Consider the following 23363-nt stretch of genomic DNA (forward strand, 5'->3'; position numbering starts at 1 on the left):
CGGGTATATTCTAAGCCCCCTCACCCGCTGGGGCATTCGTACTATTCTCTATTGCTTTTCTAGGTTTGGCCTCGCTTGCTATTCCCTCTAAGAGCTCATTGACTTTCCGCCACTTTTCGTGCTCTCGTCGTTGCTTTCTGGTGTTTTTTTGTAGTCGCAAAACACTTTCCCGAGATTTGGGAGACTTAAGCGGTTGAGGACAGTCTTTTGCGGGAGATGAGTCTGTCACGTCCCGTACCAGCACCTTCTGATACGAGTTCGACTGCCGCGAAAAACGTTTTTTCAAACCCTCGACGTTTCGCATCTGTTTTCGCCGCTTAGCTATGTCCCAGCCGTCGCTATCCTAATACTATCCCTCGCTTATAACGAGCTTTGGTCAGCTACTTTAGTGATCGTTTGCCTAAATGTTGTTGACCACCATAGGAACAGTGAATTCAGAATGAGAGATACCATTGCGACATCATATGAGAAACATTATGGGCACTCAGAGTAAGCGAAAAAAATTTTTTTTTTAAAGTTTCGCACTCCACTGTACATACTCATATATGTATGCTCATCTGTATGCGATTGCTAATATAAACGACTGTTGCCAGGAATAGAATTAAATAATGTCGCCGTTGATTATTTCGTTTTATGTGGTGAATGCTTGATTTTTAGCTACCATGTACCTACATACACACATACGTATATGTTTGTGATATTTTATTAACTTTGTCCTTTGTTGCTGTTTTTATGCTTTACTATGTTGGACCACTCAGATACCGTGATCCCTGTTCGGCCAGTTTGAATGAGGACGATCAACATACCACAAAATTGGTGGGCGATAGTAAAAAGAAGGTAAGTAAAAGATGAAAAAACGGAATAGAAGGGAGCGGTAAGTAGTTAAAGGTAAAATATATGTATGTAAATGTTTCTATGCTAAGAAACACATTTCTCAAGCATTGCGGTGCGGAAATGCAGCAGCAGCAGAATGTTAAAGTGTAAGATGAACAAGAAAAATGTTTTTAAATTGCTAGACAAGATAGTTAGTGGCATAAGTTAGACGGGATGAACTGCCAAGCCAAAAAATTAAGTGGGGGTGGTGAAAAGTGTATATTTGGGCAGAAGCTGGATGAGCATGTTGCGGTTTAACGCGCACAAATAATAAACGGTGAGAAATGAAATGAAACGATAAACGATGTATTGAATTTTATTTTTCGACGTTTTCATTGTTGTTGTTGGTATGTAATTATTTTAAATAAGCACTTTGGAAATAGATTAACCTGCACTTCTGCACTGACTTAAGTAGAGGTTAGGTGAAAAGTAGGCGAGTTGTGTATGGATGATTGTGTGCGAATGGGAATTGGGCGGCGCATGCGCGTCAGGAATGAAAAAAATTATTTCAGTGTAAGTCTGCGCGCAATTACTAAGTGAGTAGCGATTGCCGGATAGTTTCTTTATCCCCCTCTTCCCACGACTAGCCGCTTTACCAAAGTACAACAAAATGAGTTCTTCAATGCTTACGCATTCTAGCGCAGGTGACATGAGCCATGTCAATTAGAAATACTAATTTGGTCTTTTTCTTCTTCCTTGACTTTCCCATGCAGGGTGGGCTTTTCTCTCGTTAGTTTCGGTATTTAAAAGATTTATTTCAATGGCTCCTAAAGCGAATGGTGACGTTTCTCATAATATACAGGCATACACATGTGTGCATGTATGTAGAAATTTTTTGTCTCACTGATCATTGGACAAATTTCAATGAACATTAGGCTGTTAAAATTTCTGCTTTTTATATTAGTGTTCAAAAGAGCTTCATAGCGACTTTGGTTTTTCTATACAAATCGAATAGCAAATCTCATGCGATTTTAGGTTGAACTTTAACCGCGAACGAGTCAGGCCAGCAAAAAATCTTTTGAGGCCGTTCAATTTCTTTTCAGAATATTTACTGCAAGTGATTTCGGTACTAAGGGTTACAGCTTTGGCACACTTTCGATTTCGATAGAATGCCTAAAGCCGCGGTGAGTCACCTCTAAACATTAAAATAAAAAGCTGACATTTTTACAACTCAACTTAGAAGATGTTCTGAAAAATGTTTTCACTATACCAAGAGGAAACAAAAAAATATGTTTGACTCACTCTAATTTACGTGTACACTTCTGCCTAAGCCACTCCCATTTCATTATCGCGCGAGAGGGTAGATACCCACTTGATATTTATTATTATTATAACCCGATTAGCGGACTCAGCCGATGTTGTTTTGCCATCAACTTACTTTATATACATTAACCTGGGTCGATTTGTATGGACGAAAGTTAACCGATATCGCGCCATCGATTTTTCGATAGGATTTGGGCTCAGGAAGAAAAGGCGCGATATCGGTTAATAAATCGACCCAGTCTAATATACATGCTAAAAACACAGCTATTATATACATATGTGCTGATAGTTAGGGCGTATGCAGAGACTGTTCTGCAGTATTTTGCTGCGACATCTAGGGTCCAAAATTGCCTAGGCACTTAAAAAAATGCAAAGTACCACAAGGAGGTTTTTAACTTAGGCGTGCTTCATCAAGTAGAATAAAAGCACCAACTACTTTTTAAGTGCAGCTAGCCCGATTCCTTTGCAAAGAAGTAAGCAGTGAGATTCCAATTCATTCAACCATTCGCCCACTAAAACTTATGCAAACAACCACGCACACACGCTTTTAGACAAAGTAACCAAACTCAATGCATTACATGCAGTTTACGCTTAAATCTCTCTTTCCGTCTCTCTCGTTTAAAATCGTTTAACTTTATTTGCTTCATTAGAATTTAATTAAATTTCTGACTGCTGTGGAACGCCATCGGCTTAAGCGAAACAGAGTTTGATAGCCAATTCTCAACTTTTAAGTGCCATAATAAATTTTTTGTCTGCTTCAATCCATCTTCCACAAATTGCTTTATTGGACATAATTGTAAGTATTTTGCATTCAATTAAGCTTAGCATATGAAGCAGTCAAACACCATCAAAAGTGCACCATATGTTGCATAATAAATAGAGCTGCAAGCACAAGACACTTTAATGAGATATTCTATAATACAATGTAGGTGCATAAACTTTATTTAGCTATGGAAGTTGGCTTGTGTGAGGGTTTGATTAAATGCTATTTTGTTTTTCACTTTGAACGTGGAAATACTTCAATTCTTATTACTACAACAGCTACTTAATATTGGAGCAATGAAAAGTAACCTAGCGCTTTATAGGAGCCAAGTGAAGATGGCAAAATTTTACAAAGGGAAATAAAAATGCAAGAAATTGTTTTGTGCACGCCGCTCTTCTCAGTCCCAGCTTGTTATATACGCCTGCTTGGAATCAATTTGAAGCAGATGCTTTATTGCAGCTCTTAGGACGTTAGCCCTAAAATCAAGAAATTAAGTGCATTTTTGCAGTCTTAGTTAACAAAGTATGAGTTAGACAAGGTTCCTTGCGGCAATGTTATTGCGGAGAGATTTTTCGTTAGCAACATTGTTGCCTAATTTATGCGAGTTCGTTTCCTAAGTCTTTCGTTCGAATTATTTTATACATATTGTTTTTTCAGGAATATTTTGAAAATTGTTTTACTTGAAAATGCTACGGCCTCGTATATTGTACAGTAATAACAACATCTGTAGGAGACTACGCTTCTTCTGGTTACAAGAAACTGCATCCGATCTGTGGTATTTCATGTCCTAGCAGATTCGTATTAAACGAGAGCTTCAGAATACCCTATTCAACACAAACTACTATAGGGTTTCTAAATATTTGTCTTACAAGATGGTTTGTGTTTTAAAATGTTTGAGGTCACGTTAGGTGATTAAGAGATTTCTCTATAACGCGGTTCACTTTGTGATATGTTGTAACCAAGTATTAAGTCCCTTCAATCCGTCACTTTCGGTGACACACTTCCGTCAGGCTCGAAGAAATCATGACACCACAATGAGAACACACCTTCAAAATGAGTAGACCCTCATCAAATAGACAGCACAGGACAGTACTTCCGGGACTTGACCTATACAAGAATTGTTAGATACTTAAAAATGACACGTAACTTGAAGACAAAATGTGGACCGAAAATTGCCTGAATTGTCGGCAATCAACGCTGCAGTTAAGGTATGAATTAAAGGATTGAGCAGGGTTGCCACACGGTGGTGTTTCATATTGTTTTTTGTTCAATTTCTACATATCGACGCCTTCCTTAACCATAAAGAGTCACCGTTCTTTGCTATGATAAATAAGCTTTGAAAACCAACGATTATCTGGCTAAAACTGTTAAGAATGATGTTTGACTATAGTCTCAGTTTCCATGCATACGCATCAACAATTGCAAATACAGAACACAGCCGCAACAAAGTCCTCAAGTTACTTACTAGCAGCACTTGAGGAAAAGATTAAGAAACGTTGCTAGCAACTCATGAAGTAATTGGCCAGCCGTTCGTGTGCTACGCGTCACCAGTACCATCACTCTACTTAGAAGTGGAAGCTGAAAGCCTGCAAAACTATTGCAGCTCCGGAATGTCGAGGTTTAGCTTCTTCGAACACAGCCTTTTAATCTGAAAAACCATTAGAATGCCCTTAGTCATTTCCATACGCAATTGTTGTCCAATACCCAATGCTTCTACAAACAGCAGACTTCGCAGAGAGCAATTCCGGCTCAACTTCGTTCTGGATATTGCAACAGATTAAAGTCTTACTTCCGGCATGTGCGATGTATGGCCTGTATGCGATGTGTGTCCACATAACACCAACAATATTTTCATTTTGAAATTGGAACAGCTCCTCTAACAGCAACACCTTTATGGTCCAACGAGCAATTTGCTTGCACTTGCGCTAGAGGGTTTCGATGACAATTTGCGAGTCGTCGCACCTACTGTATGGGGTGAAGCACTGTTAGTATTACAACAATAAGAACAACAAGAATAAGTAAATTATTGTAGGTAAATTTTCTATATAAAAAGCACCATTGGTTATTCAATATAATGAATCGTGAACCTCAGGATATTCACTTGTATAGGGGCCTAGGTACTTAGCTTTTTTCAATATTTCGCAGGCTAGAAATTAACTTCGAACTACGGTCAATTGGGCGCTGCCAAAATTTTCCCAAAGACGTTCACCCACGCTAATGTTTGCAAGACTGGGAAGGTCCACATACAAATTAAAAAAGTTGGAAAAACCGGTCCGTCCTTTAGCATAGTAATGCCTACTTTAAAGGGCATTTCAAGGAGTTTTAGAAATTCCTAAGACCAAAATAATGGCATTTAAAAATCGTTTTAGTCATAATTTGGTGAAAGAAGCATACTTTGAGGGGCTAAAACCAGTTTTAGCAAACTAAACTTAATGAAAAAGATTCCAGAGCTCATAAAGAAATCGGATGGAATTATAGAGCTTTTCAAGACTAAAATGAGTGCATTTAAATTTTAAAAATGGTTTTCAAACATTCATAGTTCGGTAAAGCAAGGGAGCAGGAAAGGGTCGACAACTGGTAACAGGACAGAAAAAAGATTTGTAGAGCTTCCCAAGGCAAAAACAATTACGTGTCGAAAATAGGATATCGTTCTCATGAGGTCGGTTATAGTTTGGTGAATCGAGAAGTGCATACAACTCGTTTAGCAGATAAAGGTTTATGAAAAATACTTCAGAGTTCAAAAGGGCATTAGAAGGAATCAAACCTACTCAAGGCCAAAATAATGGTATAAAGTCGATTTCACATAGTTTTGCTGAACCTAAAAGCATACTTTAAGGCGGCTACAGCTCAGTTTTATAAAACCGGCTGCAGAGCTCAAAATGACATTAAAACGAACTGTATGTAAGATGCTCAAAACCAAAATGTTGTCATTTAAATTTTAAAAATTGTTTTCACAGAGACATTTTTTCATTGTGTGGTAAAACCGGAAGCATACTAATAGGATGCCACAACTGTATTGACAGACAAAGCGAACTGCGCGATAATTTTTCATTTGCTTTACCTATAAGCATTAGACTGGGTCGATTTATTAACCGATATCGCGCCATCGATTTTTCGATAGGATTTGGGCTCAGCAAAAAAAGTTCCACTACGCATACCCAAAAAAATAATTTTCGAGCCTACAAAAAAATAAATTACGAAAGGGTAAATTTTTCGACCAAAACACTTCCCAAAACCCAAAAAATATTTGTTTCAAAAAACTGTTATCGCCAAGGTTTTTACAACAGTTTTTTGAAGAAAAAAATATTTTTTGGGTTTTGGAGAGTGTTTTGGTCGAAAAATTTACCCTTTCGTCATTTATTTTTTTGTAGGCTCGAAAATTATTTTTTTGGGTATGCGTAGTGGAACTTTTTTTTCCTGAGCCCAAATCCTATCGAAAAATCGATGGCGCGATATCGGTTAACTTTCGTCCATACAAATCGACCCAGGTTAATAACCATACTTTAAGGGGCTAAAACTAGTTTAGTGGGCAAAACTGTATGAAAACGACTGCAGAGCACAAAATGACATTAGGAGGAGTTATAGACCTATTAAAGACCGAAATATTGGCATATCAATAATAAAAATTGGATGTCAAATAACAAAATTACTACAATAAAAAACCAGCCGATCTGTGTGTGCAAGAATAAAAAAAACAAATGCGACGCCCTCTCCACATAGATAAGCTTCAACTGGGACTGACAGGGCGTGATGTATATACATAAGGGTGGGTCGATTTCTTTTGCAGCTTCTTTTTCGACCCAGTCTAATATACAATTGCAATACACATATCCCTTCACTAAAGGAAAAAACAATGCTTGCCTTGTCGCAGTGCAGCATTAAAATCTCATTTAATGACAAATAAAACCGCTAATCACGATTTTTCCACACATGCTTTTGTGCGGTCGCATAGACAACAACAAACATGCCATAGTTGAATGCAAGTTAAAAGGCAAATAGAAAAACAGCAACAACAAAAGCACAAAAAGAGCAACAAATTTAGAATACAGAAAAAAGGCAGCTTTTACTTTACTTACAACACTGTTACCATGAGGCGGCCACAATTACTTAAGTGCAACAAAGAACAAGTAAGGAGAGTTAAGTTCGGGTGTGTCCGAACATTACATACTCAGCTGAGAGTATAGGAAAATGAACTTAGGGTAACGCTGGAATGTGTTTGTATGACATGGGTATCAAATGGAAGGTATTAAAGAGTATTTTAAAAGGGAGTGGACGCCATTTCGGGATATCGCCATAAAGGTGGACCAGGGGCGACTCTAGAATATGTTTGTACGATATGGGTATCAAATGAAAGGTGGTAATGAGTATTTTAAAAGGGAGTGATCCTTAGTTCTACAGGTGGACGCCTTTTCGAGATATCGCCATAAAGGTGGACCAGGGGTGACTCTACAATTTCTTTGTACGATATGGATATCAAACTAAAGGTATTAATGAAGGTTTTGAAAGGGAGTGGCCCTTAGTTGTATATGTGAAGGCGTCAATAAACCAATCCAATCAACATGTTTCATCCCTTTTTTCGTATTTGGTATAGAATTATGGCATTTTTTTTCATTTTTTGTAATTTTCGATATCAAAAAGTGGGCATGGTCATAGTCGGATTTCGGCCATTTTTTATAGCAATGCAACGTGAGTTCAGATAAGTACGTGAACTGAGTTTAGTAAAGATATATCAATTTTTGCTCAAGTTATCGTGTTAACGGCCGAGCGGAAGGACAGACGGTCGACTGTGTATAAAAACTGGGCGTGGCTTCAACCGATTTCGCCCATTTTCACAGAAAACTGTTATCGTCATAGAAGCTTTGCCCTTGCAATTACATAAGGATTGGTAAATTTTTGTTCGACTTATGGCATTCAAAGTATTCTAAACAAATTAAATGAAAAAGGGCGGTGCCACGCCCATTGTCAAAAATTTTACTAATTTTCGATTCTGCGTCATAAGTTCAACCCACCTACATCATCGCTTTATCCGACTTTGGTAATGAATTATAGCGCTTTTTCGATTTTCGAAATTTTCGATATCGAAAAAGTGGGCGTTTTTATAGTCCGATATCGTTCATTTTAAATAGCGATCTGAGATGAGTGCCCAGGAACTTACATACCAAATTTCATCAAGATATCTCAAAATTTACTCAAGTTATCGTGTTAACGGACAGACGGACGGACGGACATGGCTCAATCAAATTTTTTTTCGATACTCATGATTTTGATATATAGAAGTCTATATCTATCTCGATTCCTTTAAACCTGTACAACCAACCGTTATCCAATCAAAGTTACTATACTCTGTGAGCTCTGCTCAACTGAGTATAAAAACAGCAACTACAAAGGGAAAAAGTTGCTACACTTCCAGCAATAACAGCAAACTACGCTCCTAAACATTGCGGCTTGCCTACTGGCGCTTTGTAACCGGATTCTTTTACCCAAAGTCAAAGCGCATCTGAGTCCGCTATTGCAATGCCTTAACTGCCAAGAGCAACGCTCACTGTATGCATTTAAACGGGCCACTGTTGGTTGCTCTAGCTCTGTGCTAGCCTCAAGCATATTGCCACTGTTGCATAGACATTCATATTAAAATTTTGTTTCTTTACTTATTTTATATGCAGCATAATTTTTTTTTTAAAGAAAGCTTGCCGTTTTCCCTGTCTCTGTGTTTTATATGTATTAAATATGCTTATGAGGATATGTTGTTTTCATTTCTTTTTGCGTTTGATATTTGTTGTTATTTTATGTTATCGTGGCTCCATACACTTCTGGCTACCATCAAATTGCCGTCTAATTTACGCCAAAAGCTGTAAGGCTTTTCTGTCTCACGCGATGCAATTTCATGTAGTTAACACCCATACATAGTAAGTAAAAATAACAACAACGCTCAGCAGTAGCAATAACACTAGCAACGACATTTGGTGCAGACACCTGGTGATTGAATAATTTTTTATTTTTGTTTTTCTCTATAAACATTTTATTGTGGCATGGTGTTGTATGCCATTAATAATGCCTTTTAAATTTATTTAAATTGTCAAAAATTAGTTAATGAGACTTAAGATGGATGAGATTATTTCGTTGGCAAGCTGTTTTGATTACAGTCCAATCTCAATCACGCAATTTCGAGGAAGAATATTTTTATATAATGAATGAACCTTCAACCACGCTCTTTCCCAATCTCTATACCTACCTCTACTACTAACCCTACCTCTACCTTATTCTCCGCCTCTACCTAGGGGAGCTGAGTTCCTCGTAGAAAAATTGCCTTGAAATCGAGTGCAGTGGAACATTAGTGTTCTGGGATTACATAAAGGATTCCCCTCTACCCTACGCTTGTAGAAATACTCTTTGCACTCTCCACGTGCATTAAATATCTTCGTGAGCAGGTAGTTTAGGTCTTCCGCTTATACCATCGCTCTATATCCCAAAATAGCGTGTAGGTCCAGTGTCCTTTCCCCAATTCCCCCACGGAGTTATTCACTTCACAATTATTCGCGACCTTTAAGTTGGCGTCTTCAGAGAGCCGCTCGTTTTGCGGCTATTTATTGATCTTCTATGGAGGAGACCGCAGCAGTGTGGTGGTAGTGTGCTCCGCCTACTACATGAACATCCTGGGGTCACGCCCAGGGCAAAGCAACATCAAAATTTGAAAAACAATTAGAAGAAAGTTTTTCTTAACAGAGACGCCTTTCGGTAGTGATTTGACAAGCACTCCGAGTGTATTTCTGCCATGAAAATCATCACATTTCTTAGCGTTGGGCCGAGAACAAATCCAAGGATGACCCCGCCAGTGATTTTATGCCCTTTTGTTTTTCGAAATAGAAGGTAATTATATTACAAGCCAACAAAGCTTTCGCTGTAAAATGCTTCCGAGTGAATCGAATGTACTTTACGAAGTGGCCTTTACGGGCATGGCTATTACTTGCTCTAAAAATCGCGAGATTTCGGTATCTTCGTGGTCCTCACTTTGATATCAATATCGGGCATTTGGGTTGCTGTGATATCTGCTCTTTCATTTTAGCCGTGCCCTTTCCGTAAGCCAAACAGCAGAGATCAAGATCGGCGTTCTCCAGGAGTTGCCTGAAGCGCTTTTAATTGCTTCTTTTTCGTTTTAAGCGTTGTTTTTTGGACTATTACTTGCTCTAAAAATCGCGAGATTTCGGTATCTTCGTGGTCCTCACTTTGATATCAATATCGGGCATTTGGGTTGCTGTGATATCTGCTCTTTCATTTTAGCCGTGCCCTTTCCGTAAGCCAAACAGCAGAGATCAAGATCGGCGTTCTCCAGGAGTTTCCTGAAGCGCTTTTAATTGCTTCTTTTTCGTTTTAAGCGTTGTTTTTTGGACTATTTAGCAACTGTGGTGATAAGAATGCTCTCTACGCCTTTCCTTATTATTTGTGACATTTTCTGAGCTCCTCCAGTCTTTTATCTTTCCATCAATATACAGCAGTGCAGTGGACATTTTCCCAATTTCTGGGCATGGCAGTATCAAACATAGTGACAGAGCTATTAAATAAACCGGATGGTCTTCTGAATCCGTACCTCGCACTGTTGAATTACTAGATGTAGCATCAAACGTTCGAGGCGCCAAAAGCTGTTACTCCCATTTTTGTGTTTGTAAATGGTTTGAAGCTAGCATTCCTGGAGTTTCCAGCACCTCTTCCTAAATAGCTTTATGGTCATTGTATGCGTAGATGTTGCTGATGGGCCACCTTATGAGTTTTGCTATTTCGCTGCTAGCAAACGTGAGGTCTATATAATCCACCTGTTTGGAAGGATGATTTTACAGGTGCTTTTAGAAGTTCCAGCCTTGTGGATGTAATGCTTTTGAAGAGAACTTCTCCTCTTTCGCATGTTCGTCTATTACCATATACAGAGGACCATACGTTGATTTAACCTGCAGTTAACCCTGTGATTCTATGGCCATGGCTGGCTATGTTCTTTTTGAGCTCGGCGATGGTCGTGTTAGGATTTTTGAACACGTTGATTTTTGCACACGTCAGTCCTACTACCGTCGGAGTCATATTTTCCTGCGCAAAAAATTTTTCTAGTACTCAAATTGAGGCTTCTTCTGCCGAGTCCGAGAGTCAACTATGCGTGCATATTTTTGCATAGTTCGGGGATAGCTATTATGCCGCGTCCTTTTTTAAAAACTGTTTGGGATAAAAGTTGCATTGCAACCGGCTCATAAGATAGTCTGTTTGTTCCTTTCACCTTGTGGGGCATATAAAGCTGCCTGCGGATGCTGTTCCCCATAGAACTCACAATCGCGACGATCGAGCTTTCGGCCTCAGGCTCCCAGCTTCATTTCTTTCATGGATTCGAGCTGTATGCAGCTTCATTGCACTTCTCTTAGCATCTATTTTGCTTGACCTATAGTGTTTTGGAAGAGACCCATCCCGTCACGTCTTCTCAACATACAACTGAGTAAAGAAATTTTGGTTATACCCGAAGCTATACTTACTTATTATTCAACTGTTTAATTTAATTTGTTTGATAAATAACATTTTATTCAAAAGATTTATTTAGCTTTTTAAGAGGTTTGCAATTAGTCAACTAAGCGATTGATGAAAACCTGATTGTTTACGTAATCAGAAACCAAATAATAAAAAAAAAAATTTTTCCTCCCATTAATCGCAAATTCATTAATCAAAAGATAATTAAATCGGTTAGTCTAAAAGTTTACAGATTTTTTCTTAAAATTTTTATTATATTTATGTAAACAGTGATTATTCATGATATGATTAATCAATCGCTTCGATTAATTAAACAAATGATGAATTAAATCCCTTAACTATTTTTCAAGAATCAATCAGATTTGTTTTCCTTTCTTAAATAATGGCACTACTAAAATTTCTTCTTGTTTTCCAAGCAGGCAATTACTTTGGCAAAAACGTGTGAGGCCACAACGGAAATGCGTGAATGCAGCTCACCAAAGGATTGGTCATTATTGGCGCTACAAAATATACGCACAGGCAAATCGCATTATTTAATCATTTGCAGATGTCCAGATCACTTCAAAATGGGTAAGTTTCGGCAGCAAAGAAGAGAACAGCAAATGAAGTAATTTTATGGAATAAATAAACAATTCCATGAAATTATTATAGACTTAATTATATAAAATTACAAACCTTAAATAAAAATTTATTAATAATTTTTTTTCTCTCTACCCCACACAGAGGGACCGATGGCGCATGATCAGCCCAAATATGCCAGCGTGCCCGGCATACGTGTCTTTGGTATGATGTGCGTTAAGCCTGGCTATTCGGTACGCAAACCATCTTCACAACCACCAAAACGTTATCAGCTGCAAAAACCATTCTATCGCCCCAACACGCAAAGCAATAGCGCTTACATAAATGTGCCACAATATGGTGGTGCTAAAGACAGCTATGGACGTCCAAGTTCATCTTCTTCGTCATATGGCGGCACATCTGCGTCACAGAGCAGCAGCGGTAATTATCATGGAGAAAATGGTTTTGCAAATCAACATACAAATAATGGTGGCTATCAATATTTAAATCGACCAGATTCTAACAACAATATTAACCCACATCAAGCACTCAGTATTGGCAACTATAGACCGGATGCACTTCAATCGATTAATAATTTCCAAACGGGTATATATGGGCGTAATAATGAACGTAAAGGTGAAACACCAATTGAGGCAATTAAAGATGATGAAAAATTATTGCTGAATACTAGTGCACAACAACAACAACAACAATCATCAGCTGAAACAATGCCGCCAGCTGCTGCTGCTGCTGGTGCTGGTGTTGACGGTCGTGGTATTGAGGAAACAACAGCGAATGCGAATTTTGACGGTGATTTTGTGTCTACAGCGTCGCAGCATGAACAAAGTGGAGAAGCGGCACCGCCACGTCAGAAGCGTTCGTTGGTCGCCGAGAAAGTGGAAAACAATTGGGATGATTATGCGCCTGATTTTCCTTGGGGTCGTGCAGTGGAATTTCAGCAAACAATTGTTTGGGATTAAGAGCGAGCAGCAGTGGCGTAGGAGTTATCTATTTTTTAACTAATTCGATTTTTTCTTATTTTTTACTTTTTTATTTTTTATTTAGAAGTGATCATGAGATCAAGAATTAGTGGATAATAAATATATTAAAGAGAGCGTAAATAACTTGGGGAATAATTTACAAAAGCAAAAACATATAAAGTTGTACGAGGCGTGAAGTTTTGTGAAAATAAAATTTTAAGTAAAAGAGGCGATTTTTTATAAAAGAAATTTAAATAAATAGTTAAGTATGACTGAAAAAAATTAGAAACTTATTTATATGAATTAATAAATACTATTAAGATAAAATAGGCATTTCGACGGATGGAATTTAAACAAGTACCACTATTTCCTTTGTTGTTTGCCTTTTGAAGCTTCTCTTGAGAGCCCGGTCTATTTCTACAAATACATAAAACAATCATAACAATCAGATGAGGCGAACTAAATAATTAACACTAAACAATTTTTGCGTCATAATAATACATAGGATCCCTGAAGAAGGTTCAAAAAAGCACTGAAACGCGTGTGAGAACAAAGGAAAGCGTAGGTTTTGCTTAAATTACACTTCTCTGAAAGCCCATAAATTACGCATAAGAATCAATTTAAATATTGGCCCAATGTAAAACATACTATGGTACTATGGTAAAAATTTGAAAAAATTTAAATACATACAGTGCTACATAAAAGTTGTGGTACAACATATAAATTCAACTTAGTAGTCAACGTTCAGGCTAAAACCATGTAAATTCTTTTATTTTAAATTCAAACAATATTTTACTTATACAAGGAAGAATAGGAAATTTTTAAGAACTATGTAACTTTATAGAAACAGACCAAAAAGTAGCGGAATTCAGTCTTTAAACAAAGTCATAGTATCGATCAATTTTGATTATTAAATTTAAACAAAAGTCCATGTAACAAATGTATGAGAAGCAAATTGGTAAATGTAGAACACGATTTTTTTCTTATCTTCTTTACTACCAAATTTTTGATCTGGATATTAGACTGGGTTGATCTATTAACCGATATCGCGCCATCGATTTTTCGATAGGATTTGGGCCCAGGAAAAAAGTTCCACTACGCATACTCAAAAAAATTATTTTCAAGCCTGCGAAATTTCATTTTTTTTTTTTACTTTCGACTTCGATTTTTAAGGTTTTTTTCATGACCTACCTTCCCGGTGCACCATCTAGAGGACTATTTGTTTCGCAACATATTTCATTTTTACCGGTCACTGAACTAAGACAAATAATTTCAAAATCGATTGTGCTATTGAGAATTTATGTAGTTTGATTTTTTTTCAAAATTTTCATGCGACATTATCGGTAAACAGGGCAATTTGGGCCCTTTAATTAAGATTTCGGGAAAAGGTTTGTGCTTTGGGTCTCTTTTTTTGGAGTAATATCGAATCTGTCCCCGAGTTCTTTCGCAATAATTCTGCGAACGTTTTATGGTAGTTTCGGGGTAATTTTGTGATAATTTTGTCAGAATGTCTGAAGTATATTGGACAATTTTTGGGAGCCCGAAAGCTTTTAATGGAGAAGATATCTTTTGGAACTAGGGGTCCGATATTGAATGCAAAGTATCGATTCGGTATTCTTATCTAGCATTGCTTTACAAATATCGGGTTCCTGATAGTATCGCATCAGAAAGACTCGATACTCAAATTATGGGTACTGAATTGACAAGACAAATTTGCGGTTCATTATTGCACCTTGAATTAAGATCTCAGTACTTTTTTGAGTATGCACAATAAATGTTGCAATAAAGCCGAATTCACATAGAACGCTTTGACAAAAGTTTCAGTTTTGATAGAAAAGCTCGTTATGTTAAAAAGTCGCAACATTTTGCTTCGTTTTACGTTCCACACACATTGTGTTGAAAGACCGGACCCAAATCATACATTTAACTCAACTATGTGAAACACTGGGCAAAGTTTTCTATGTAAATCCGACAAAGAATGATCAATGACATCTTTGATTGAGCAGTTGTCTGACCGAATATTTAATTCGCATTTGCATTTAGCAAATTTTCGAGCATGAAATTTCTTACGATTCGCGAAACAAATTAGATAGGGACAAACATACAGAATAACATGTTTGTTCGATTAGCTCTTTCCTTGCAAGTAAGCCGCGCCCTTTCACCCCGAAAATTCGATACGATACTGTAGTCGAAATACTCGAATGTGAAAAGTGCCGATGTGGTAAAGTATGGTATCGAATTTTATGAAACACAACTTTTTGTCAGCGGTAGCTTTTTTGGAAACGGAAACTTTTTTGAATCTTCAGCTATTATGGAACCGTTATCCTTTTTTAACTAGTACCTTTTTTTGGAACCACAAGACTTTTTTGGAAAAGTAAACTTTTTAAATGTGTTATGTACTTATTGGGCTGTTTACTTAATTGGAACGTATTTCCTTTTTGGATTAGGTTATTTTCGGAACACTTGGCTTCTATGAACTGGTAACTTTATCATAAATTGTTTCCTTTTTGAAGCCGGTAACTTCTTTGTCCGAATTTTGAAGCTATGCTGGATTGTGGTTTAGGATTCCAACTACAAAATGTGCAAACGGATTTTTTTCGAAAAATGTGCTTTTAAACAAAAAGCTTACATTAGTTAAAACTAGATTATATTCTTAACGTATAATAAATCCAAAAAAAAATTTCAATTAAAAAATAACAATATGCGAAGCTAAGAGAGCCTACATAAAACACTAAATTTACTATACATAACTGCACAATGCATATATTTAGCAATTTATAATATTATAAAAAACTATCTTAACAACTAAGTTGCATATATCGAGACTCGTTTGTCGATATACTAAATTATTTTAAGACAGCAAGCCGATTTTTTATTTAAATTTTCATTATTTTAAAAATTATTATAAAAAAAATGCAGTTTTAACTTAAATTATATAACAAAAATTATATAATTTATATAATTATATAAAAAAAGTAAATATAAATAGGTTTATTTAACTAATTTATTTAATATTAAAAAAGAAAACAATTTAATTAAAGCGCTTCTAAAATAACAAAACCGACGTGTTTTGATTAATTTGTTTTGCAATTTTGTAGAACAAGGAAATTTTTTTCTATTTTACTCACATACATACATTCACTTACACATATATACATTCATATTTATATACATATATAATATACAATGCAATAAAAGTATAATTTATTAGTTTAATAGATATTTAGTTAAATGTGCGTTAGCTGTAACTTTAAATATTTCCAGATAAAGTAAAAAATATAATCAAAAACCTTTAAAACATGATGCATTTTATATAGTTAATAATATTTATTTTATAAGTAAATAAAATTTAAGTTGCATTTATTAGTGGCTAATTTAAGTAATTACCGATAATGAGTAAATATATTTTGTAATTTGTATTAAATTATTTTTTAATAAATATTAGAACGTTTTTATTTGTGTTTGGGGTTAAAACATGTGTTATAGAGACAGGTAGAGGCTACTTTTTGGGCACCTGTAATTCTATAAAACCGTTTACTTTTTAGAAAATGTTACTTTTACTTTTTACTTTTCTTATAACTTTTAGTTTTTTTAAACCGTCGGCAATTTCAAACTAGCTAATTTTTTTGAACTGGTTACTTTTTTTTTAAATTTCACCTTTTGGGGAACCCTTTACTTTTTTGTACCGGTCCCAGTTGTGGACTGGATAACTTTTGGAATCGATAACTTTTTAGAACCAGTCATTTTTTGGAAACGGTTACCTTGAAACCTGTTCATTTTTTTTTTTTTTTTTTTGAATCGCAAATGTAATTTATGGAAACTGTTACTTTTTGGAATCGGTTTGCTCGCGCACTATGGCGTTAAATTCGCCAAAGAATGATTTTGATATAACTGACTTTTTTTTTTTTTTTTGATTTTCCGACAGGGTGGATAAATGATATATATTGGAGCGATTTTCCGTCATCCCTTATCAAATTTGGTTTCGAGACAAACCGGTTTCGGCTTTGTGTCATCATCAGTGTCATTTTCGTTCTCTTTGATATAAGGACGTGTGCAGTCATCGCACGTCCTTTTTAGTTTCTAATAAAAAAAGAGTCCTTAAACACGCCTATCACAGATCCTCAGTGAAATCCACAAAAAGGCGTCAGACCTCTATGCCAGGAATTGCGCGGCGAACGCAGTTCTTAAAAATACCCAGAACTCCCAGAAGAGCAACGCACTCTCCCTAGGGAGACGCGCGTCACTCTAGTTCAATTCGATATGGATTCTGTAACAGGTTAAACTATTACCTATCCAGAATCAACGCCAAGATACATAATGTAGCTTTTGCTTGCAATGTGTCCCCACATGACACCAACCATCTCTTTAATGGCAATGTGGAACCAACGAGTCTAACACTCCTCTCATTCTGGTCCACCCCTGTTGAAACTGCAACTTGCCTTGGACTCCCGTTACAGGATATTGATGACAAAGAACGGTCGCGCATATTGGATGGGTCGAAGCACTGCTACAACAAAATCGACTGATGTGTGATCGCACCTGTTAAATGGGGCAGTGCATTGTTACAAGAAGATCTCGTGCGTGAGCAGCATCTTTTTACTTAGTTCTTTTTTTTTTCAATGAAAGGGCTTTTTACAAGGCGAGTTTCTAACCCAGTGCACAACACGGCTACGCGATTTGGATTTAAGTCGCCTATTATGACAGGCACTCATACTTGATCGATTCTAAAAATTATATTTCATGCATCTACAAGAGGTACACTGGAACCTCTTAGAAACCGTTGACTAAAATATTTTTTCAGAAAATAAATGTAAAGATATACTCACCTAATACTTCAGCATTTACTACAATATTACAGCTGTACATAGGACTAACTAAACGTTGGGGTTGTGCTTGAAATCCCATACGACAGGATTCTTTCGATGCATTTAATACTTGTCCTGCAAACGATAAAGAGCTTTAAAAAAGTGAAACAAAACAAAATAGAGAACAAACCTGAAAATGGACCATATGATTTTGAATTCAAATCATCACAACTTTCTACAGACCATTCCAGCACGACAAAGGCAACTCCCTGCATCGGTTCCTCACAGAGTGGACCCGCCGCGGTGGCCAATTGAAACCCATTTACAAATGAGCTATTATAATCACGACGTATATCATTTGTTATCTTAGCGCCGGCATCGGTGTCTGCATGCTGAATTAACGATTTCCAAAAGTTCGGATGCTCATAATCGGTCAAATTCAAAAGAATATTTGTACCGCAATTACGTGGCCCCAGAGACCAAATGCGTTCGACAAGCTGAGCTGGCTCAAGAGACGATAACCCTTTGAAATCAAACTCTGCGAATGCATTGGTGAGTTGAAATTTAATTTGCGCTAAAAGCGTTGCATACTTTTCAGAGACAGCAGCACCTTTATCTTTCGTTGCCAATTCTTTGAAGAGACTTATATGTTTTTCCAACAAATCTACAGCAGCCTGCGGTAGTGGAAGTGCTATCAAGCGTAAAGTGCTTAACTTATTGGCCGTTTGAAATGTGATGATCTTTTTAGTGATATCTTTCGCGTTTGCTGTTTTAACAATGGCTTCATTTACCATATCAACGGTAGCTTCTGGTACTATGGTCTCACGGAATGAAACTATGGGTTTGGAGACGTTCACCTTAACTTTTGCATAGTTTTCTTCTAAATCGCGTACACACTTTTCGACGTGCACTTCCCCAAGGGTTGTGATAAGATGTTCTCCTGTGGGCGCTATGGAGACTTGTACGCATGCATCGGCCTAGAATTTAAGAGGCTCTTATTATTGGTAAAAATAGAACTTTTGTTAAATACAATTTCTTGTGATTTATAATTTCGGGACTATATTGTAGCCACGTCGAGACTGAAGACATTTTCCCTATTATTCGCGACTCTTTTCGGAACCATTTTACTTCGGGATTATCTTCGAATATTTCCGGGATACTTTAGAATTATTGCGGGACGTGCGGTATTATTTTCAATACCAACTCGCAACTATTTCGACTTTATTTTCTGGACTTAATAAGGGATTTTGAAAACCTTCGGGATGCTTTTTGAATCCATTCGGAATCACTTCGGAGCTATTTCTTGACCATTTTTTAAATCATTTCGATGCTTTCTACAGAACATTTTAATGATGTGTGCAGCGTGATTTCAGAGCTGTATCGGATCCATTTCGGAACTAGTTCGGAGTAATTTCGGGACTATTTCGGAATAATTTCGGAACTATTTCATGACCACTTCGTAATTGTTTTTGAGATGCTTTCTGGGCTATTTTTAAGCAATTTCGGGACTCTATTGGGATCATTTCGGCATCTTTTTGGGACTGTTTCAGGATTGTGTTATGGGGTACTTTGGTGACAGTTTGTATTTGTATTTGTTATTCATTCGGGGGTACTTTCGTGACTATATCTGGATCATTTCGGGCTTATTTCAAAGAAATAACTTCGAGACTATTTCGTAACCATCTGGATAGTATTTTGGAACCATATCCGGATCACTTCGGGACTGTTTTCGATCGTTTTTTGAATTTGTAATCACTCCGGACTATTTTGGACTATCTCCGGCTCATATCGGGACTTTTATCGATTACTATTTTAGGAATAAATTCGTGACTATTTCAGAGCTACTTTTGTTTCCTGGAACATTTAGCCTTACAACTATAAGTCTATTTAACCTTGACAAGTCATATTTTGTACGCAGATGGAAGCCTAAACATATTTCAGTTTTAGCACGTTTAAATGCTAGTGTACCCTATAAACTTTCACTTTCTCTGAAGGCAGAATCTGCACAAACTTCTTTATATTTTACCTGATTCAAGAGCTGCAGACCCTTCGCAAGTTTAGTCAAATCTTGTGGATGCACAGGTTCAATTGCCACTCGCAAAATTGGTGTAGCCATAACATTCAGCTCACTGAATGAAGTACAATTGATAGTGCTACTTAGTGTTGCTGTTTTAACAATATCCTGATCCAAACCACCAATGCCAACAATATTACCAGCCGGTACTTCATCAAGCGCTTGTAATTCACCACCCATAAACAAGTAAAGATCACTTATTGTAACTTCGCTGATATATGGCGAGTCCAAATTTAACTGGCTGAAATTTCAAAAATTGATTAATTAAAAAACAAGTAATGAGATGTTTTTTATGTACTCTTTATTTCGTGGATCGTGTTTAGGTGCTAAATTGTACAAACGCATGCCAGGTTTCAAAGTTCCACTAAATATGCGCGCAAAAGCAATAAATGCAAAATCAGCCTTTTCTGTTTGCTCTGGCTCGGTTTCTGCTTCCGCAGTATACTCTGTTGTAACCGCAACAGTCGTTTCCTCTACATTTAACGTCTCAACACCAGCGGTAAGATTTTCCAGTTCAGTTTGTTCAGCGATTTGTTTACGTTCTTCTATACGTCGACGCACCTCATCTCTACGCGCCTGCAGTTCAGATTCATTGAAGCGCTTTGGTTTGTTTTGCGGTAGTTGTGAGATGTGAACGGGTGTCATCTGTGAATATGTATAAGAGAGAATTTCAAATTAATTTCGCGGAATAATAAGAAGGCATATTAGCGGTGGTACCTTAGAAACAAAAACAATAATATTTTTACTTTGATCATTGCAACGCTTGAATTCTTCTTTCAGCATTAAAGTTTCTGAAGGATAGGCATCTATAGCGGTGTTCCGTGGAAACAACAATCTTGAGGCACGTTCATCTGATATGACATTAGGTGCTGGTACATGACGCACCACCATCTCTAGTACTGTGCGATCGATAGGCAACCATTGGCCGAGAACGGTTTTTATTTGAGCTTTGGGATCGGACACGCGTAGATCCCGCGCTTGTAACGTAATACCTAATTTTTCAGCGATAATAGGTAGCTTTTCTTTATCTTTGCGCACAGCTATAATATCATACAGATTCCATATATTCTCGAGCACAAATTGTACAAACATTGGCTTCTTGGCCTTCTCCTGTGCACCTGGCGTAGCACATTTCTTTTTAGCATTATAATAAAAGTCACCCCAAAGTACTTGCTCTAATTCGGTTTGTGCTAGTTCTAAACGTTCTGCATATGTTTTTGCAAAGTCACTCACTGAAAAAGCCCAGCCATCGTATGCGGAGCAGAAAATTACATTACCAGCTGCAGGCGAGAAATACAAATTTGAATCGTCTACTTCTTCCAAAGCGGACTCGTAGTTATCCTTTAAATATATGTTATCAAGACTTTTTTATGAAGACATCTATGCAATCAAACATTGTGCAAAGCATATCTATCATACCTTATTCGTTATATCTTCCTTTGCCAGCACATCCGATGCAAATACGCTACCGAGCCCAGCATTCACTTGCTCCAATACTTGTGAGATATGGAAATAAGCATCAAGCGGTTTCAATTTCATTTCCATTATAAGTCTATCAATTTTATTTAAAACTAAAACAGGTTTGAGCTCCTCCTTATAGACTTGCTCCAAGCATGCGCGCGTTTGTGGACAGACGCCTTCAACAACATCTACCTTGAATTGCACAGAAAAAAGTAAATAGCTCCTCTAAACCTTCTTACAACTAAACAGTTTCAACACTTACCACCAAAATTGCGCCATCACACAAACGCACAGCTGTTGACACTTCACTAGAGAAGTCAACATGTCCTGGTGAATCTATTAGATTAACAAGATAGTCTTTCTCACCGACCGCTTCATCTGCTCCTCCACGATAATACAATGATATGCTGCTACTCTTCATGGTAATGCCACGTTCTTGTTCATCTTGGCGGGTATCCATATATCGCAGCTTACCCGCCATTCGTTGTGATATTATGCCATTGCTAGCAACAAGCGAGTCCGCCAATGTGGTCTTGCCATGATCTACATGAGCCAAAATGCAAATATTACGCACTCTCTCAATGTTCTTTTGCAGGTTAACTAGAGTGTTTGTCTCTATTACAGGCATTTAGATTGTTTTACGCGCCACTCACGATATTTAAAAAAAAAAACTGATTCCAATTATTAATACTAACTTGCACGTGCTATGTTTACAATTTCGTAAATGGGCGCAATAAACAAACACAAATTGTTGCTGCCAATCAGATGTTTTTGTTTATATGGCGTGGATTGTTATGTTTCAGGGGCGCTCACGAAGGGTTCTCATTATTTTGAAAAGGGCTGCCAGAATATGGTAATAGAAAATAAGCCTAATATGGTAATCGAACAATTTTTAATTCCAAAAATAAACTTTCGAAGTGTTCATGCTAAGGACTTGGACCCTCTTTGTGGTAGACTATACATTATGGGACCAGGGGAGAGGGTTGGGAGTGGTGGGAGCCACCCCCTTTTCTAAAAATACCAACCCAAACCACTGGAGGCGTATAGTTTGATCACAATTTAATAGCTGTGTTTTTTTTCAGCCGCTAGATGGGTCTCCGAGCCTTATCTAAGCGAGGATAGACGTTTTTTTCACGCGCAAACGAAACGTATACGCGTGTAAAAAAAAAAACACGGCTAATATTAAAGTTAATAATTAGTTAGTAATATGGTACTACCAGACTTCAAAATATGTATAAATAAAAAACGACTCAATTTATTTAAATCGCGCCATTTTTTATTCCAGATTTTCTATTTTTTTTTTTTTACTAGCAGACCCGGCAGACGTTGTTCTGCCCTAAATTTAGTATATCTGCATACATTTTAATAAGCTTTTTCCGTCTAATTCTGCCCTCGCCCCTCTACACTTTTTCCTAATCTTTGTATTCACTCCTCCCTCCGTATTTTTCGCTTCATCTATTTCCATCTTCGTCTCATTCTATATCTTTCTCAGTCTCCTTCTCTCTTTTCTTTTCTCTCAAGTTTTTCTCATTCTTCTTCATATCTTATTGCCAATCCCAGAGGGTAGTATGTATTTTGTTCCAGTCCCATTCCGAGTCTCAGTCCCAGTCCCACCCCGAGTCTGAGTCTTAGTCCCAGTCCTAATCCCAGTCCCACGAGGAAAGCATCGTAAATACTAATATGGGCAAATTATATACCAAATTTCAGGCAAATCGAATAGGACGTATGTAATTATATAAGTGGGTATTATTAATTCATGTCTTTATTTCGGCTTCGCATGCATATTTATCAGTTTTGCCAGGTTGATGTGACTAAATCGAATATCACAATGACAATTACTTAAAAGCTCTCAGCAACAGCTTTCATTTGATATCCAAAATACACACACATTCTAGGGGGATCCGGGTCCATGTTTTGGCCTATATCTCGAGACCCTAGTCACCAATAGGTATGAAAACTACCCTGTACTAAAGCACTTATCAGCACCTTTCATTTGATATCCATATTGTATAAACACATTCTAGGGGTGCCCGAGTCCACTTTTTGTCCTATATCTCGAGACCCTAGTCACCAATATTTATCCTGGT

At 37.1% G+C, this 23363-nt stretch overlaps 2 protein-coding genes across 8 annotated transcripts in view; one reads left to right on the plus strand and one right to left on the minus strand.

Moving 5' to 3' along the window:
- dsx-c73A (doublesex cognate 73A) overlaps positions 1-16237 on the plus strand; it is a 154656-nt gene extending 138419 nt beyond the window's left edge. For 6 of the 7 annotated variants that reach the window (XM_067789642.1, XM_067789645.1, XM_067789643.1 and 3 more), the window contains 3 exons: positions 759-837; positions 11815-11968; positions 12122-16237. In XM_067789642.1, the coding sequence (XP_067645743.1) occupies positions 759-837; positions 11815-11968; positions 12122-12936 (1048 nt within the window). In that variant the 3' untranslated portion in view covers positions 12937-16237. The remainder of the gene's footprint in view (positions 1-758; positions 838-11814; positions 11969-12121) is intronic. The other variant, XM_067789649.1, reaches the window with a different exon arrangement.
- Positions 1-22108, minus strand: part of LOC137253163 (elongation factor-like GTPase 1) — a 467431-nt gene extending 445323 nt beyond the window's left edge. The window contains exons 1-7 of the mRNA XM_067789641.1: positions 21539-22108; positions 21235-21468; positions 20533-21156; positions 20114-20460; positions 19768-20056; positions 17932-18718; positions 17763-17876 (exon numbers count right to left, since the gene is read on the minus strand). Of these exons, the coding sequence (XP_067645742.1) occupies positions 17763-17876; positions 17932-18718; positions 19768-20056; positions 20114-20460; positions 20533-21156; positions 21235-21468; positions 21539-21904 (2761 nt within the window). The 5' untranslated portion in view covers positions 21905-22108. The remainder of the gene's footprint in view (positions 1-17762; positions 17877-17931; positions 18719-19767; positions 20057-20113; positions 20461-20532; positions 21157-21234; positions 21469-21538) is intronic.
- Positions 22109-23363: the final 1255 nt, after the last annotated feature.

Source organism: Eurosta solidaginis, chromosome 5 (genome assembly GCF_040869045.1).
Source record: "Eurosta solidaginis isolate ZX-2024a chromosome 5, ASM4086904v1, whole genome shotgun sequence".
NCBI lineage: Eukaryota > Metazoa > Arthropoda > Insecta > Diptera > Tephritidae > Eurosta > Eurosta solidaginis.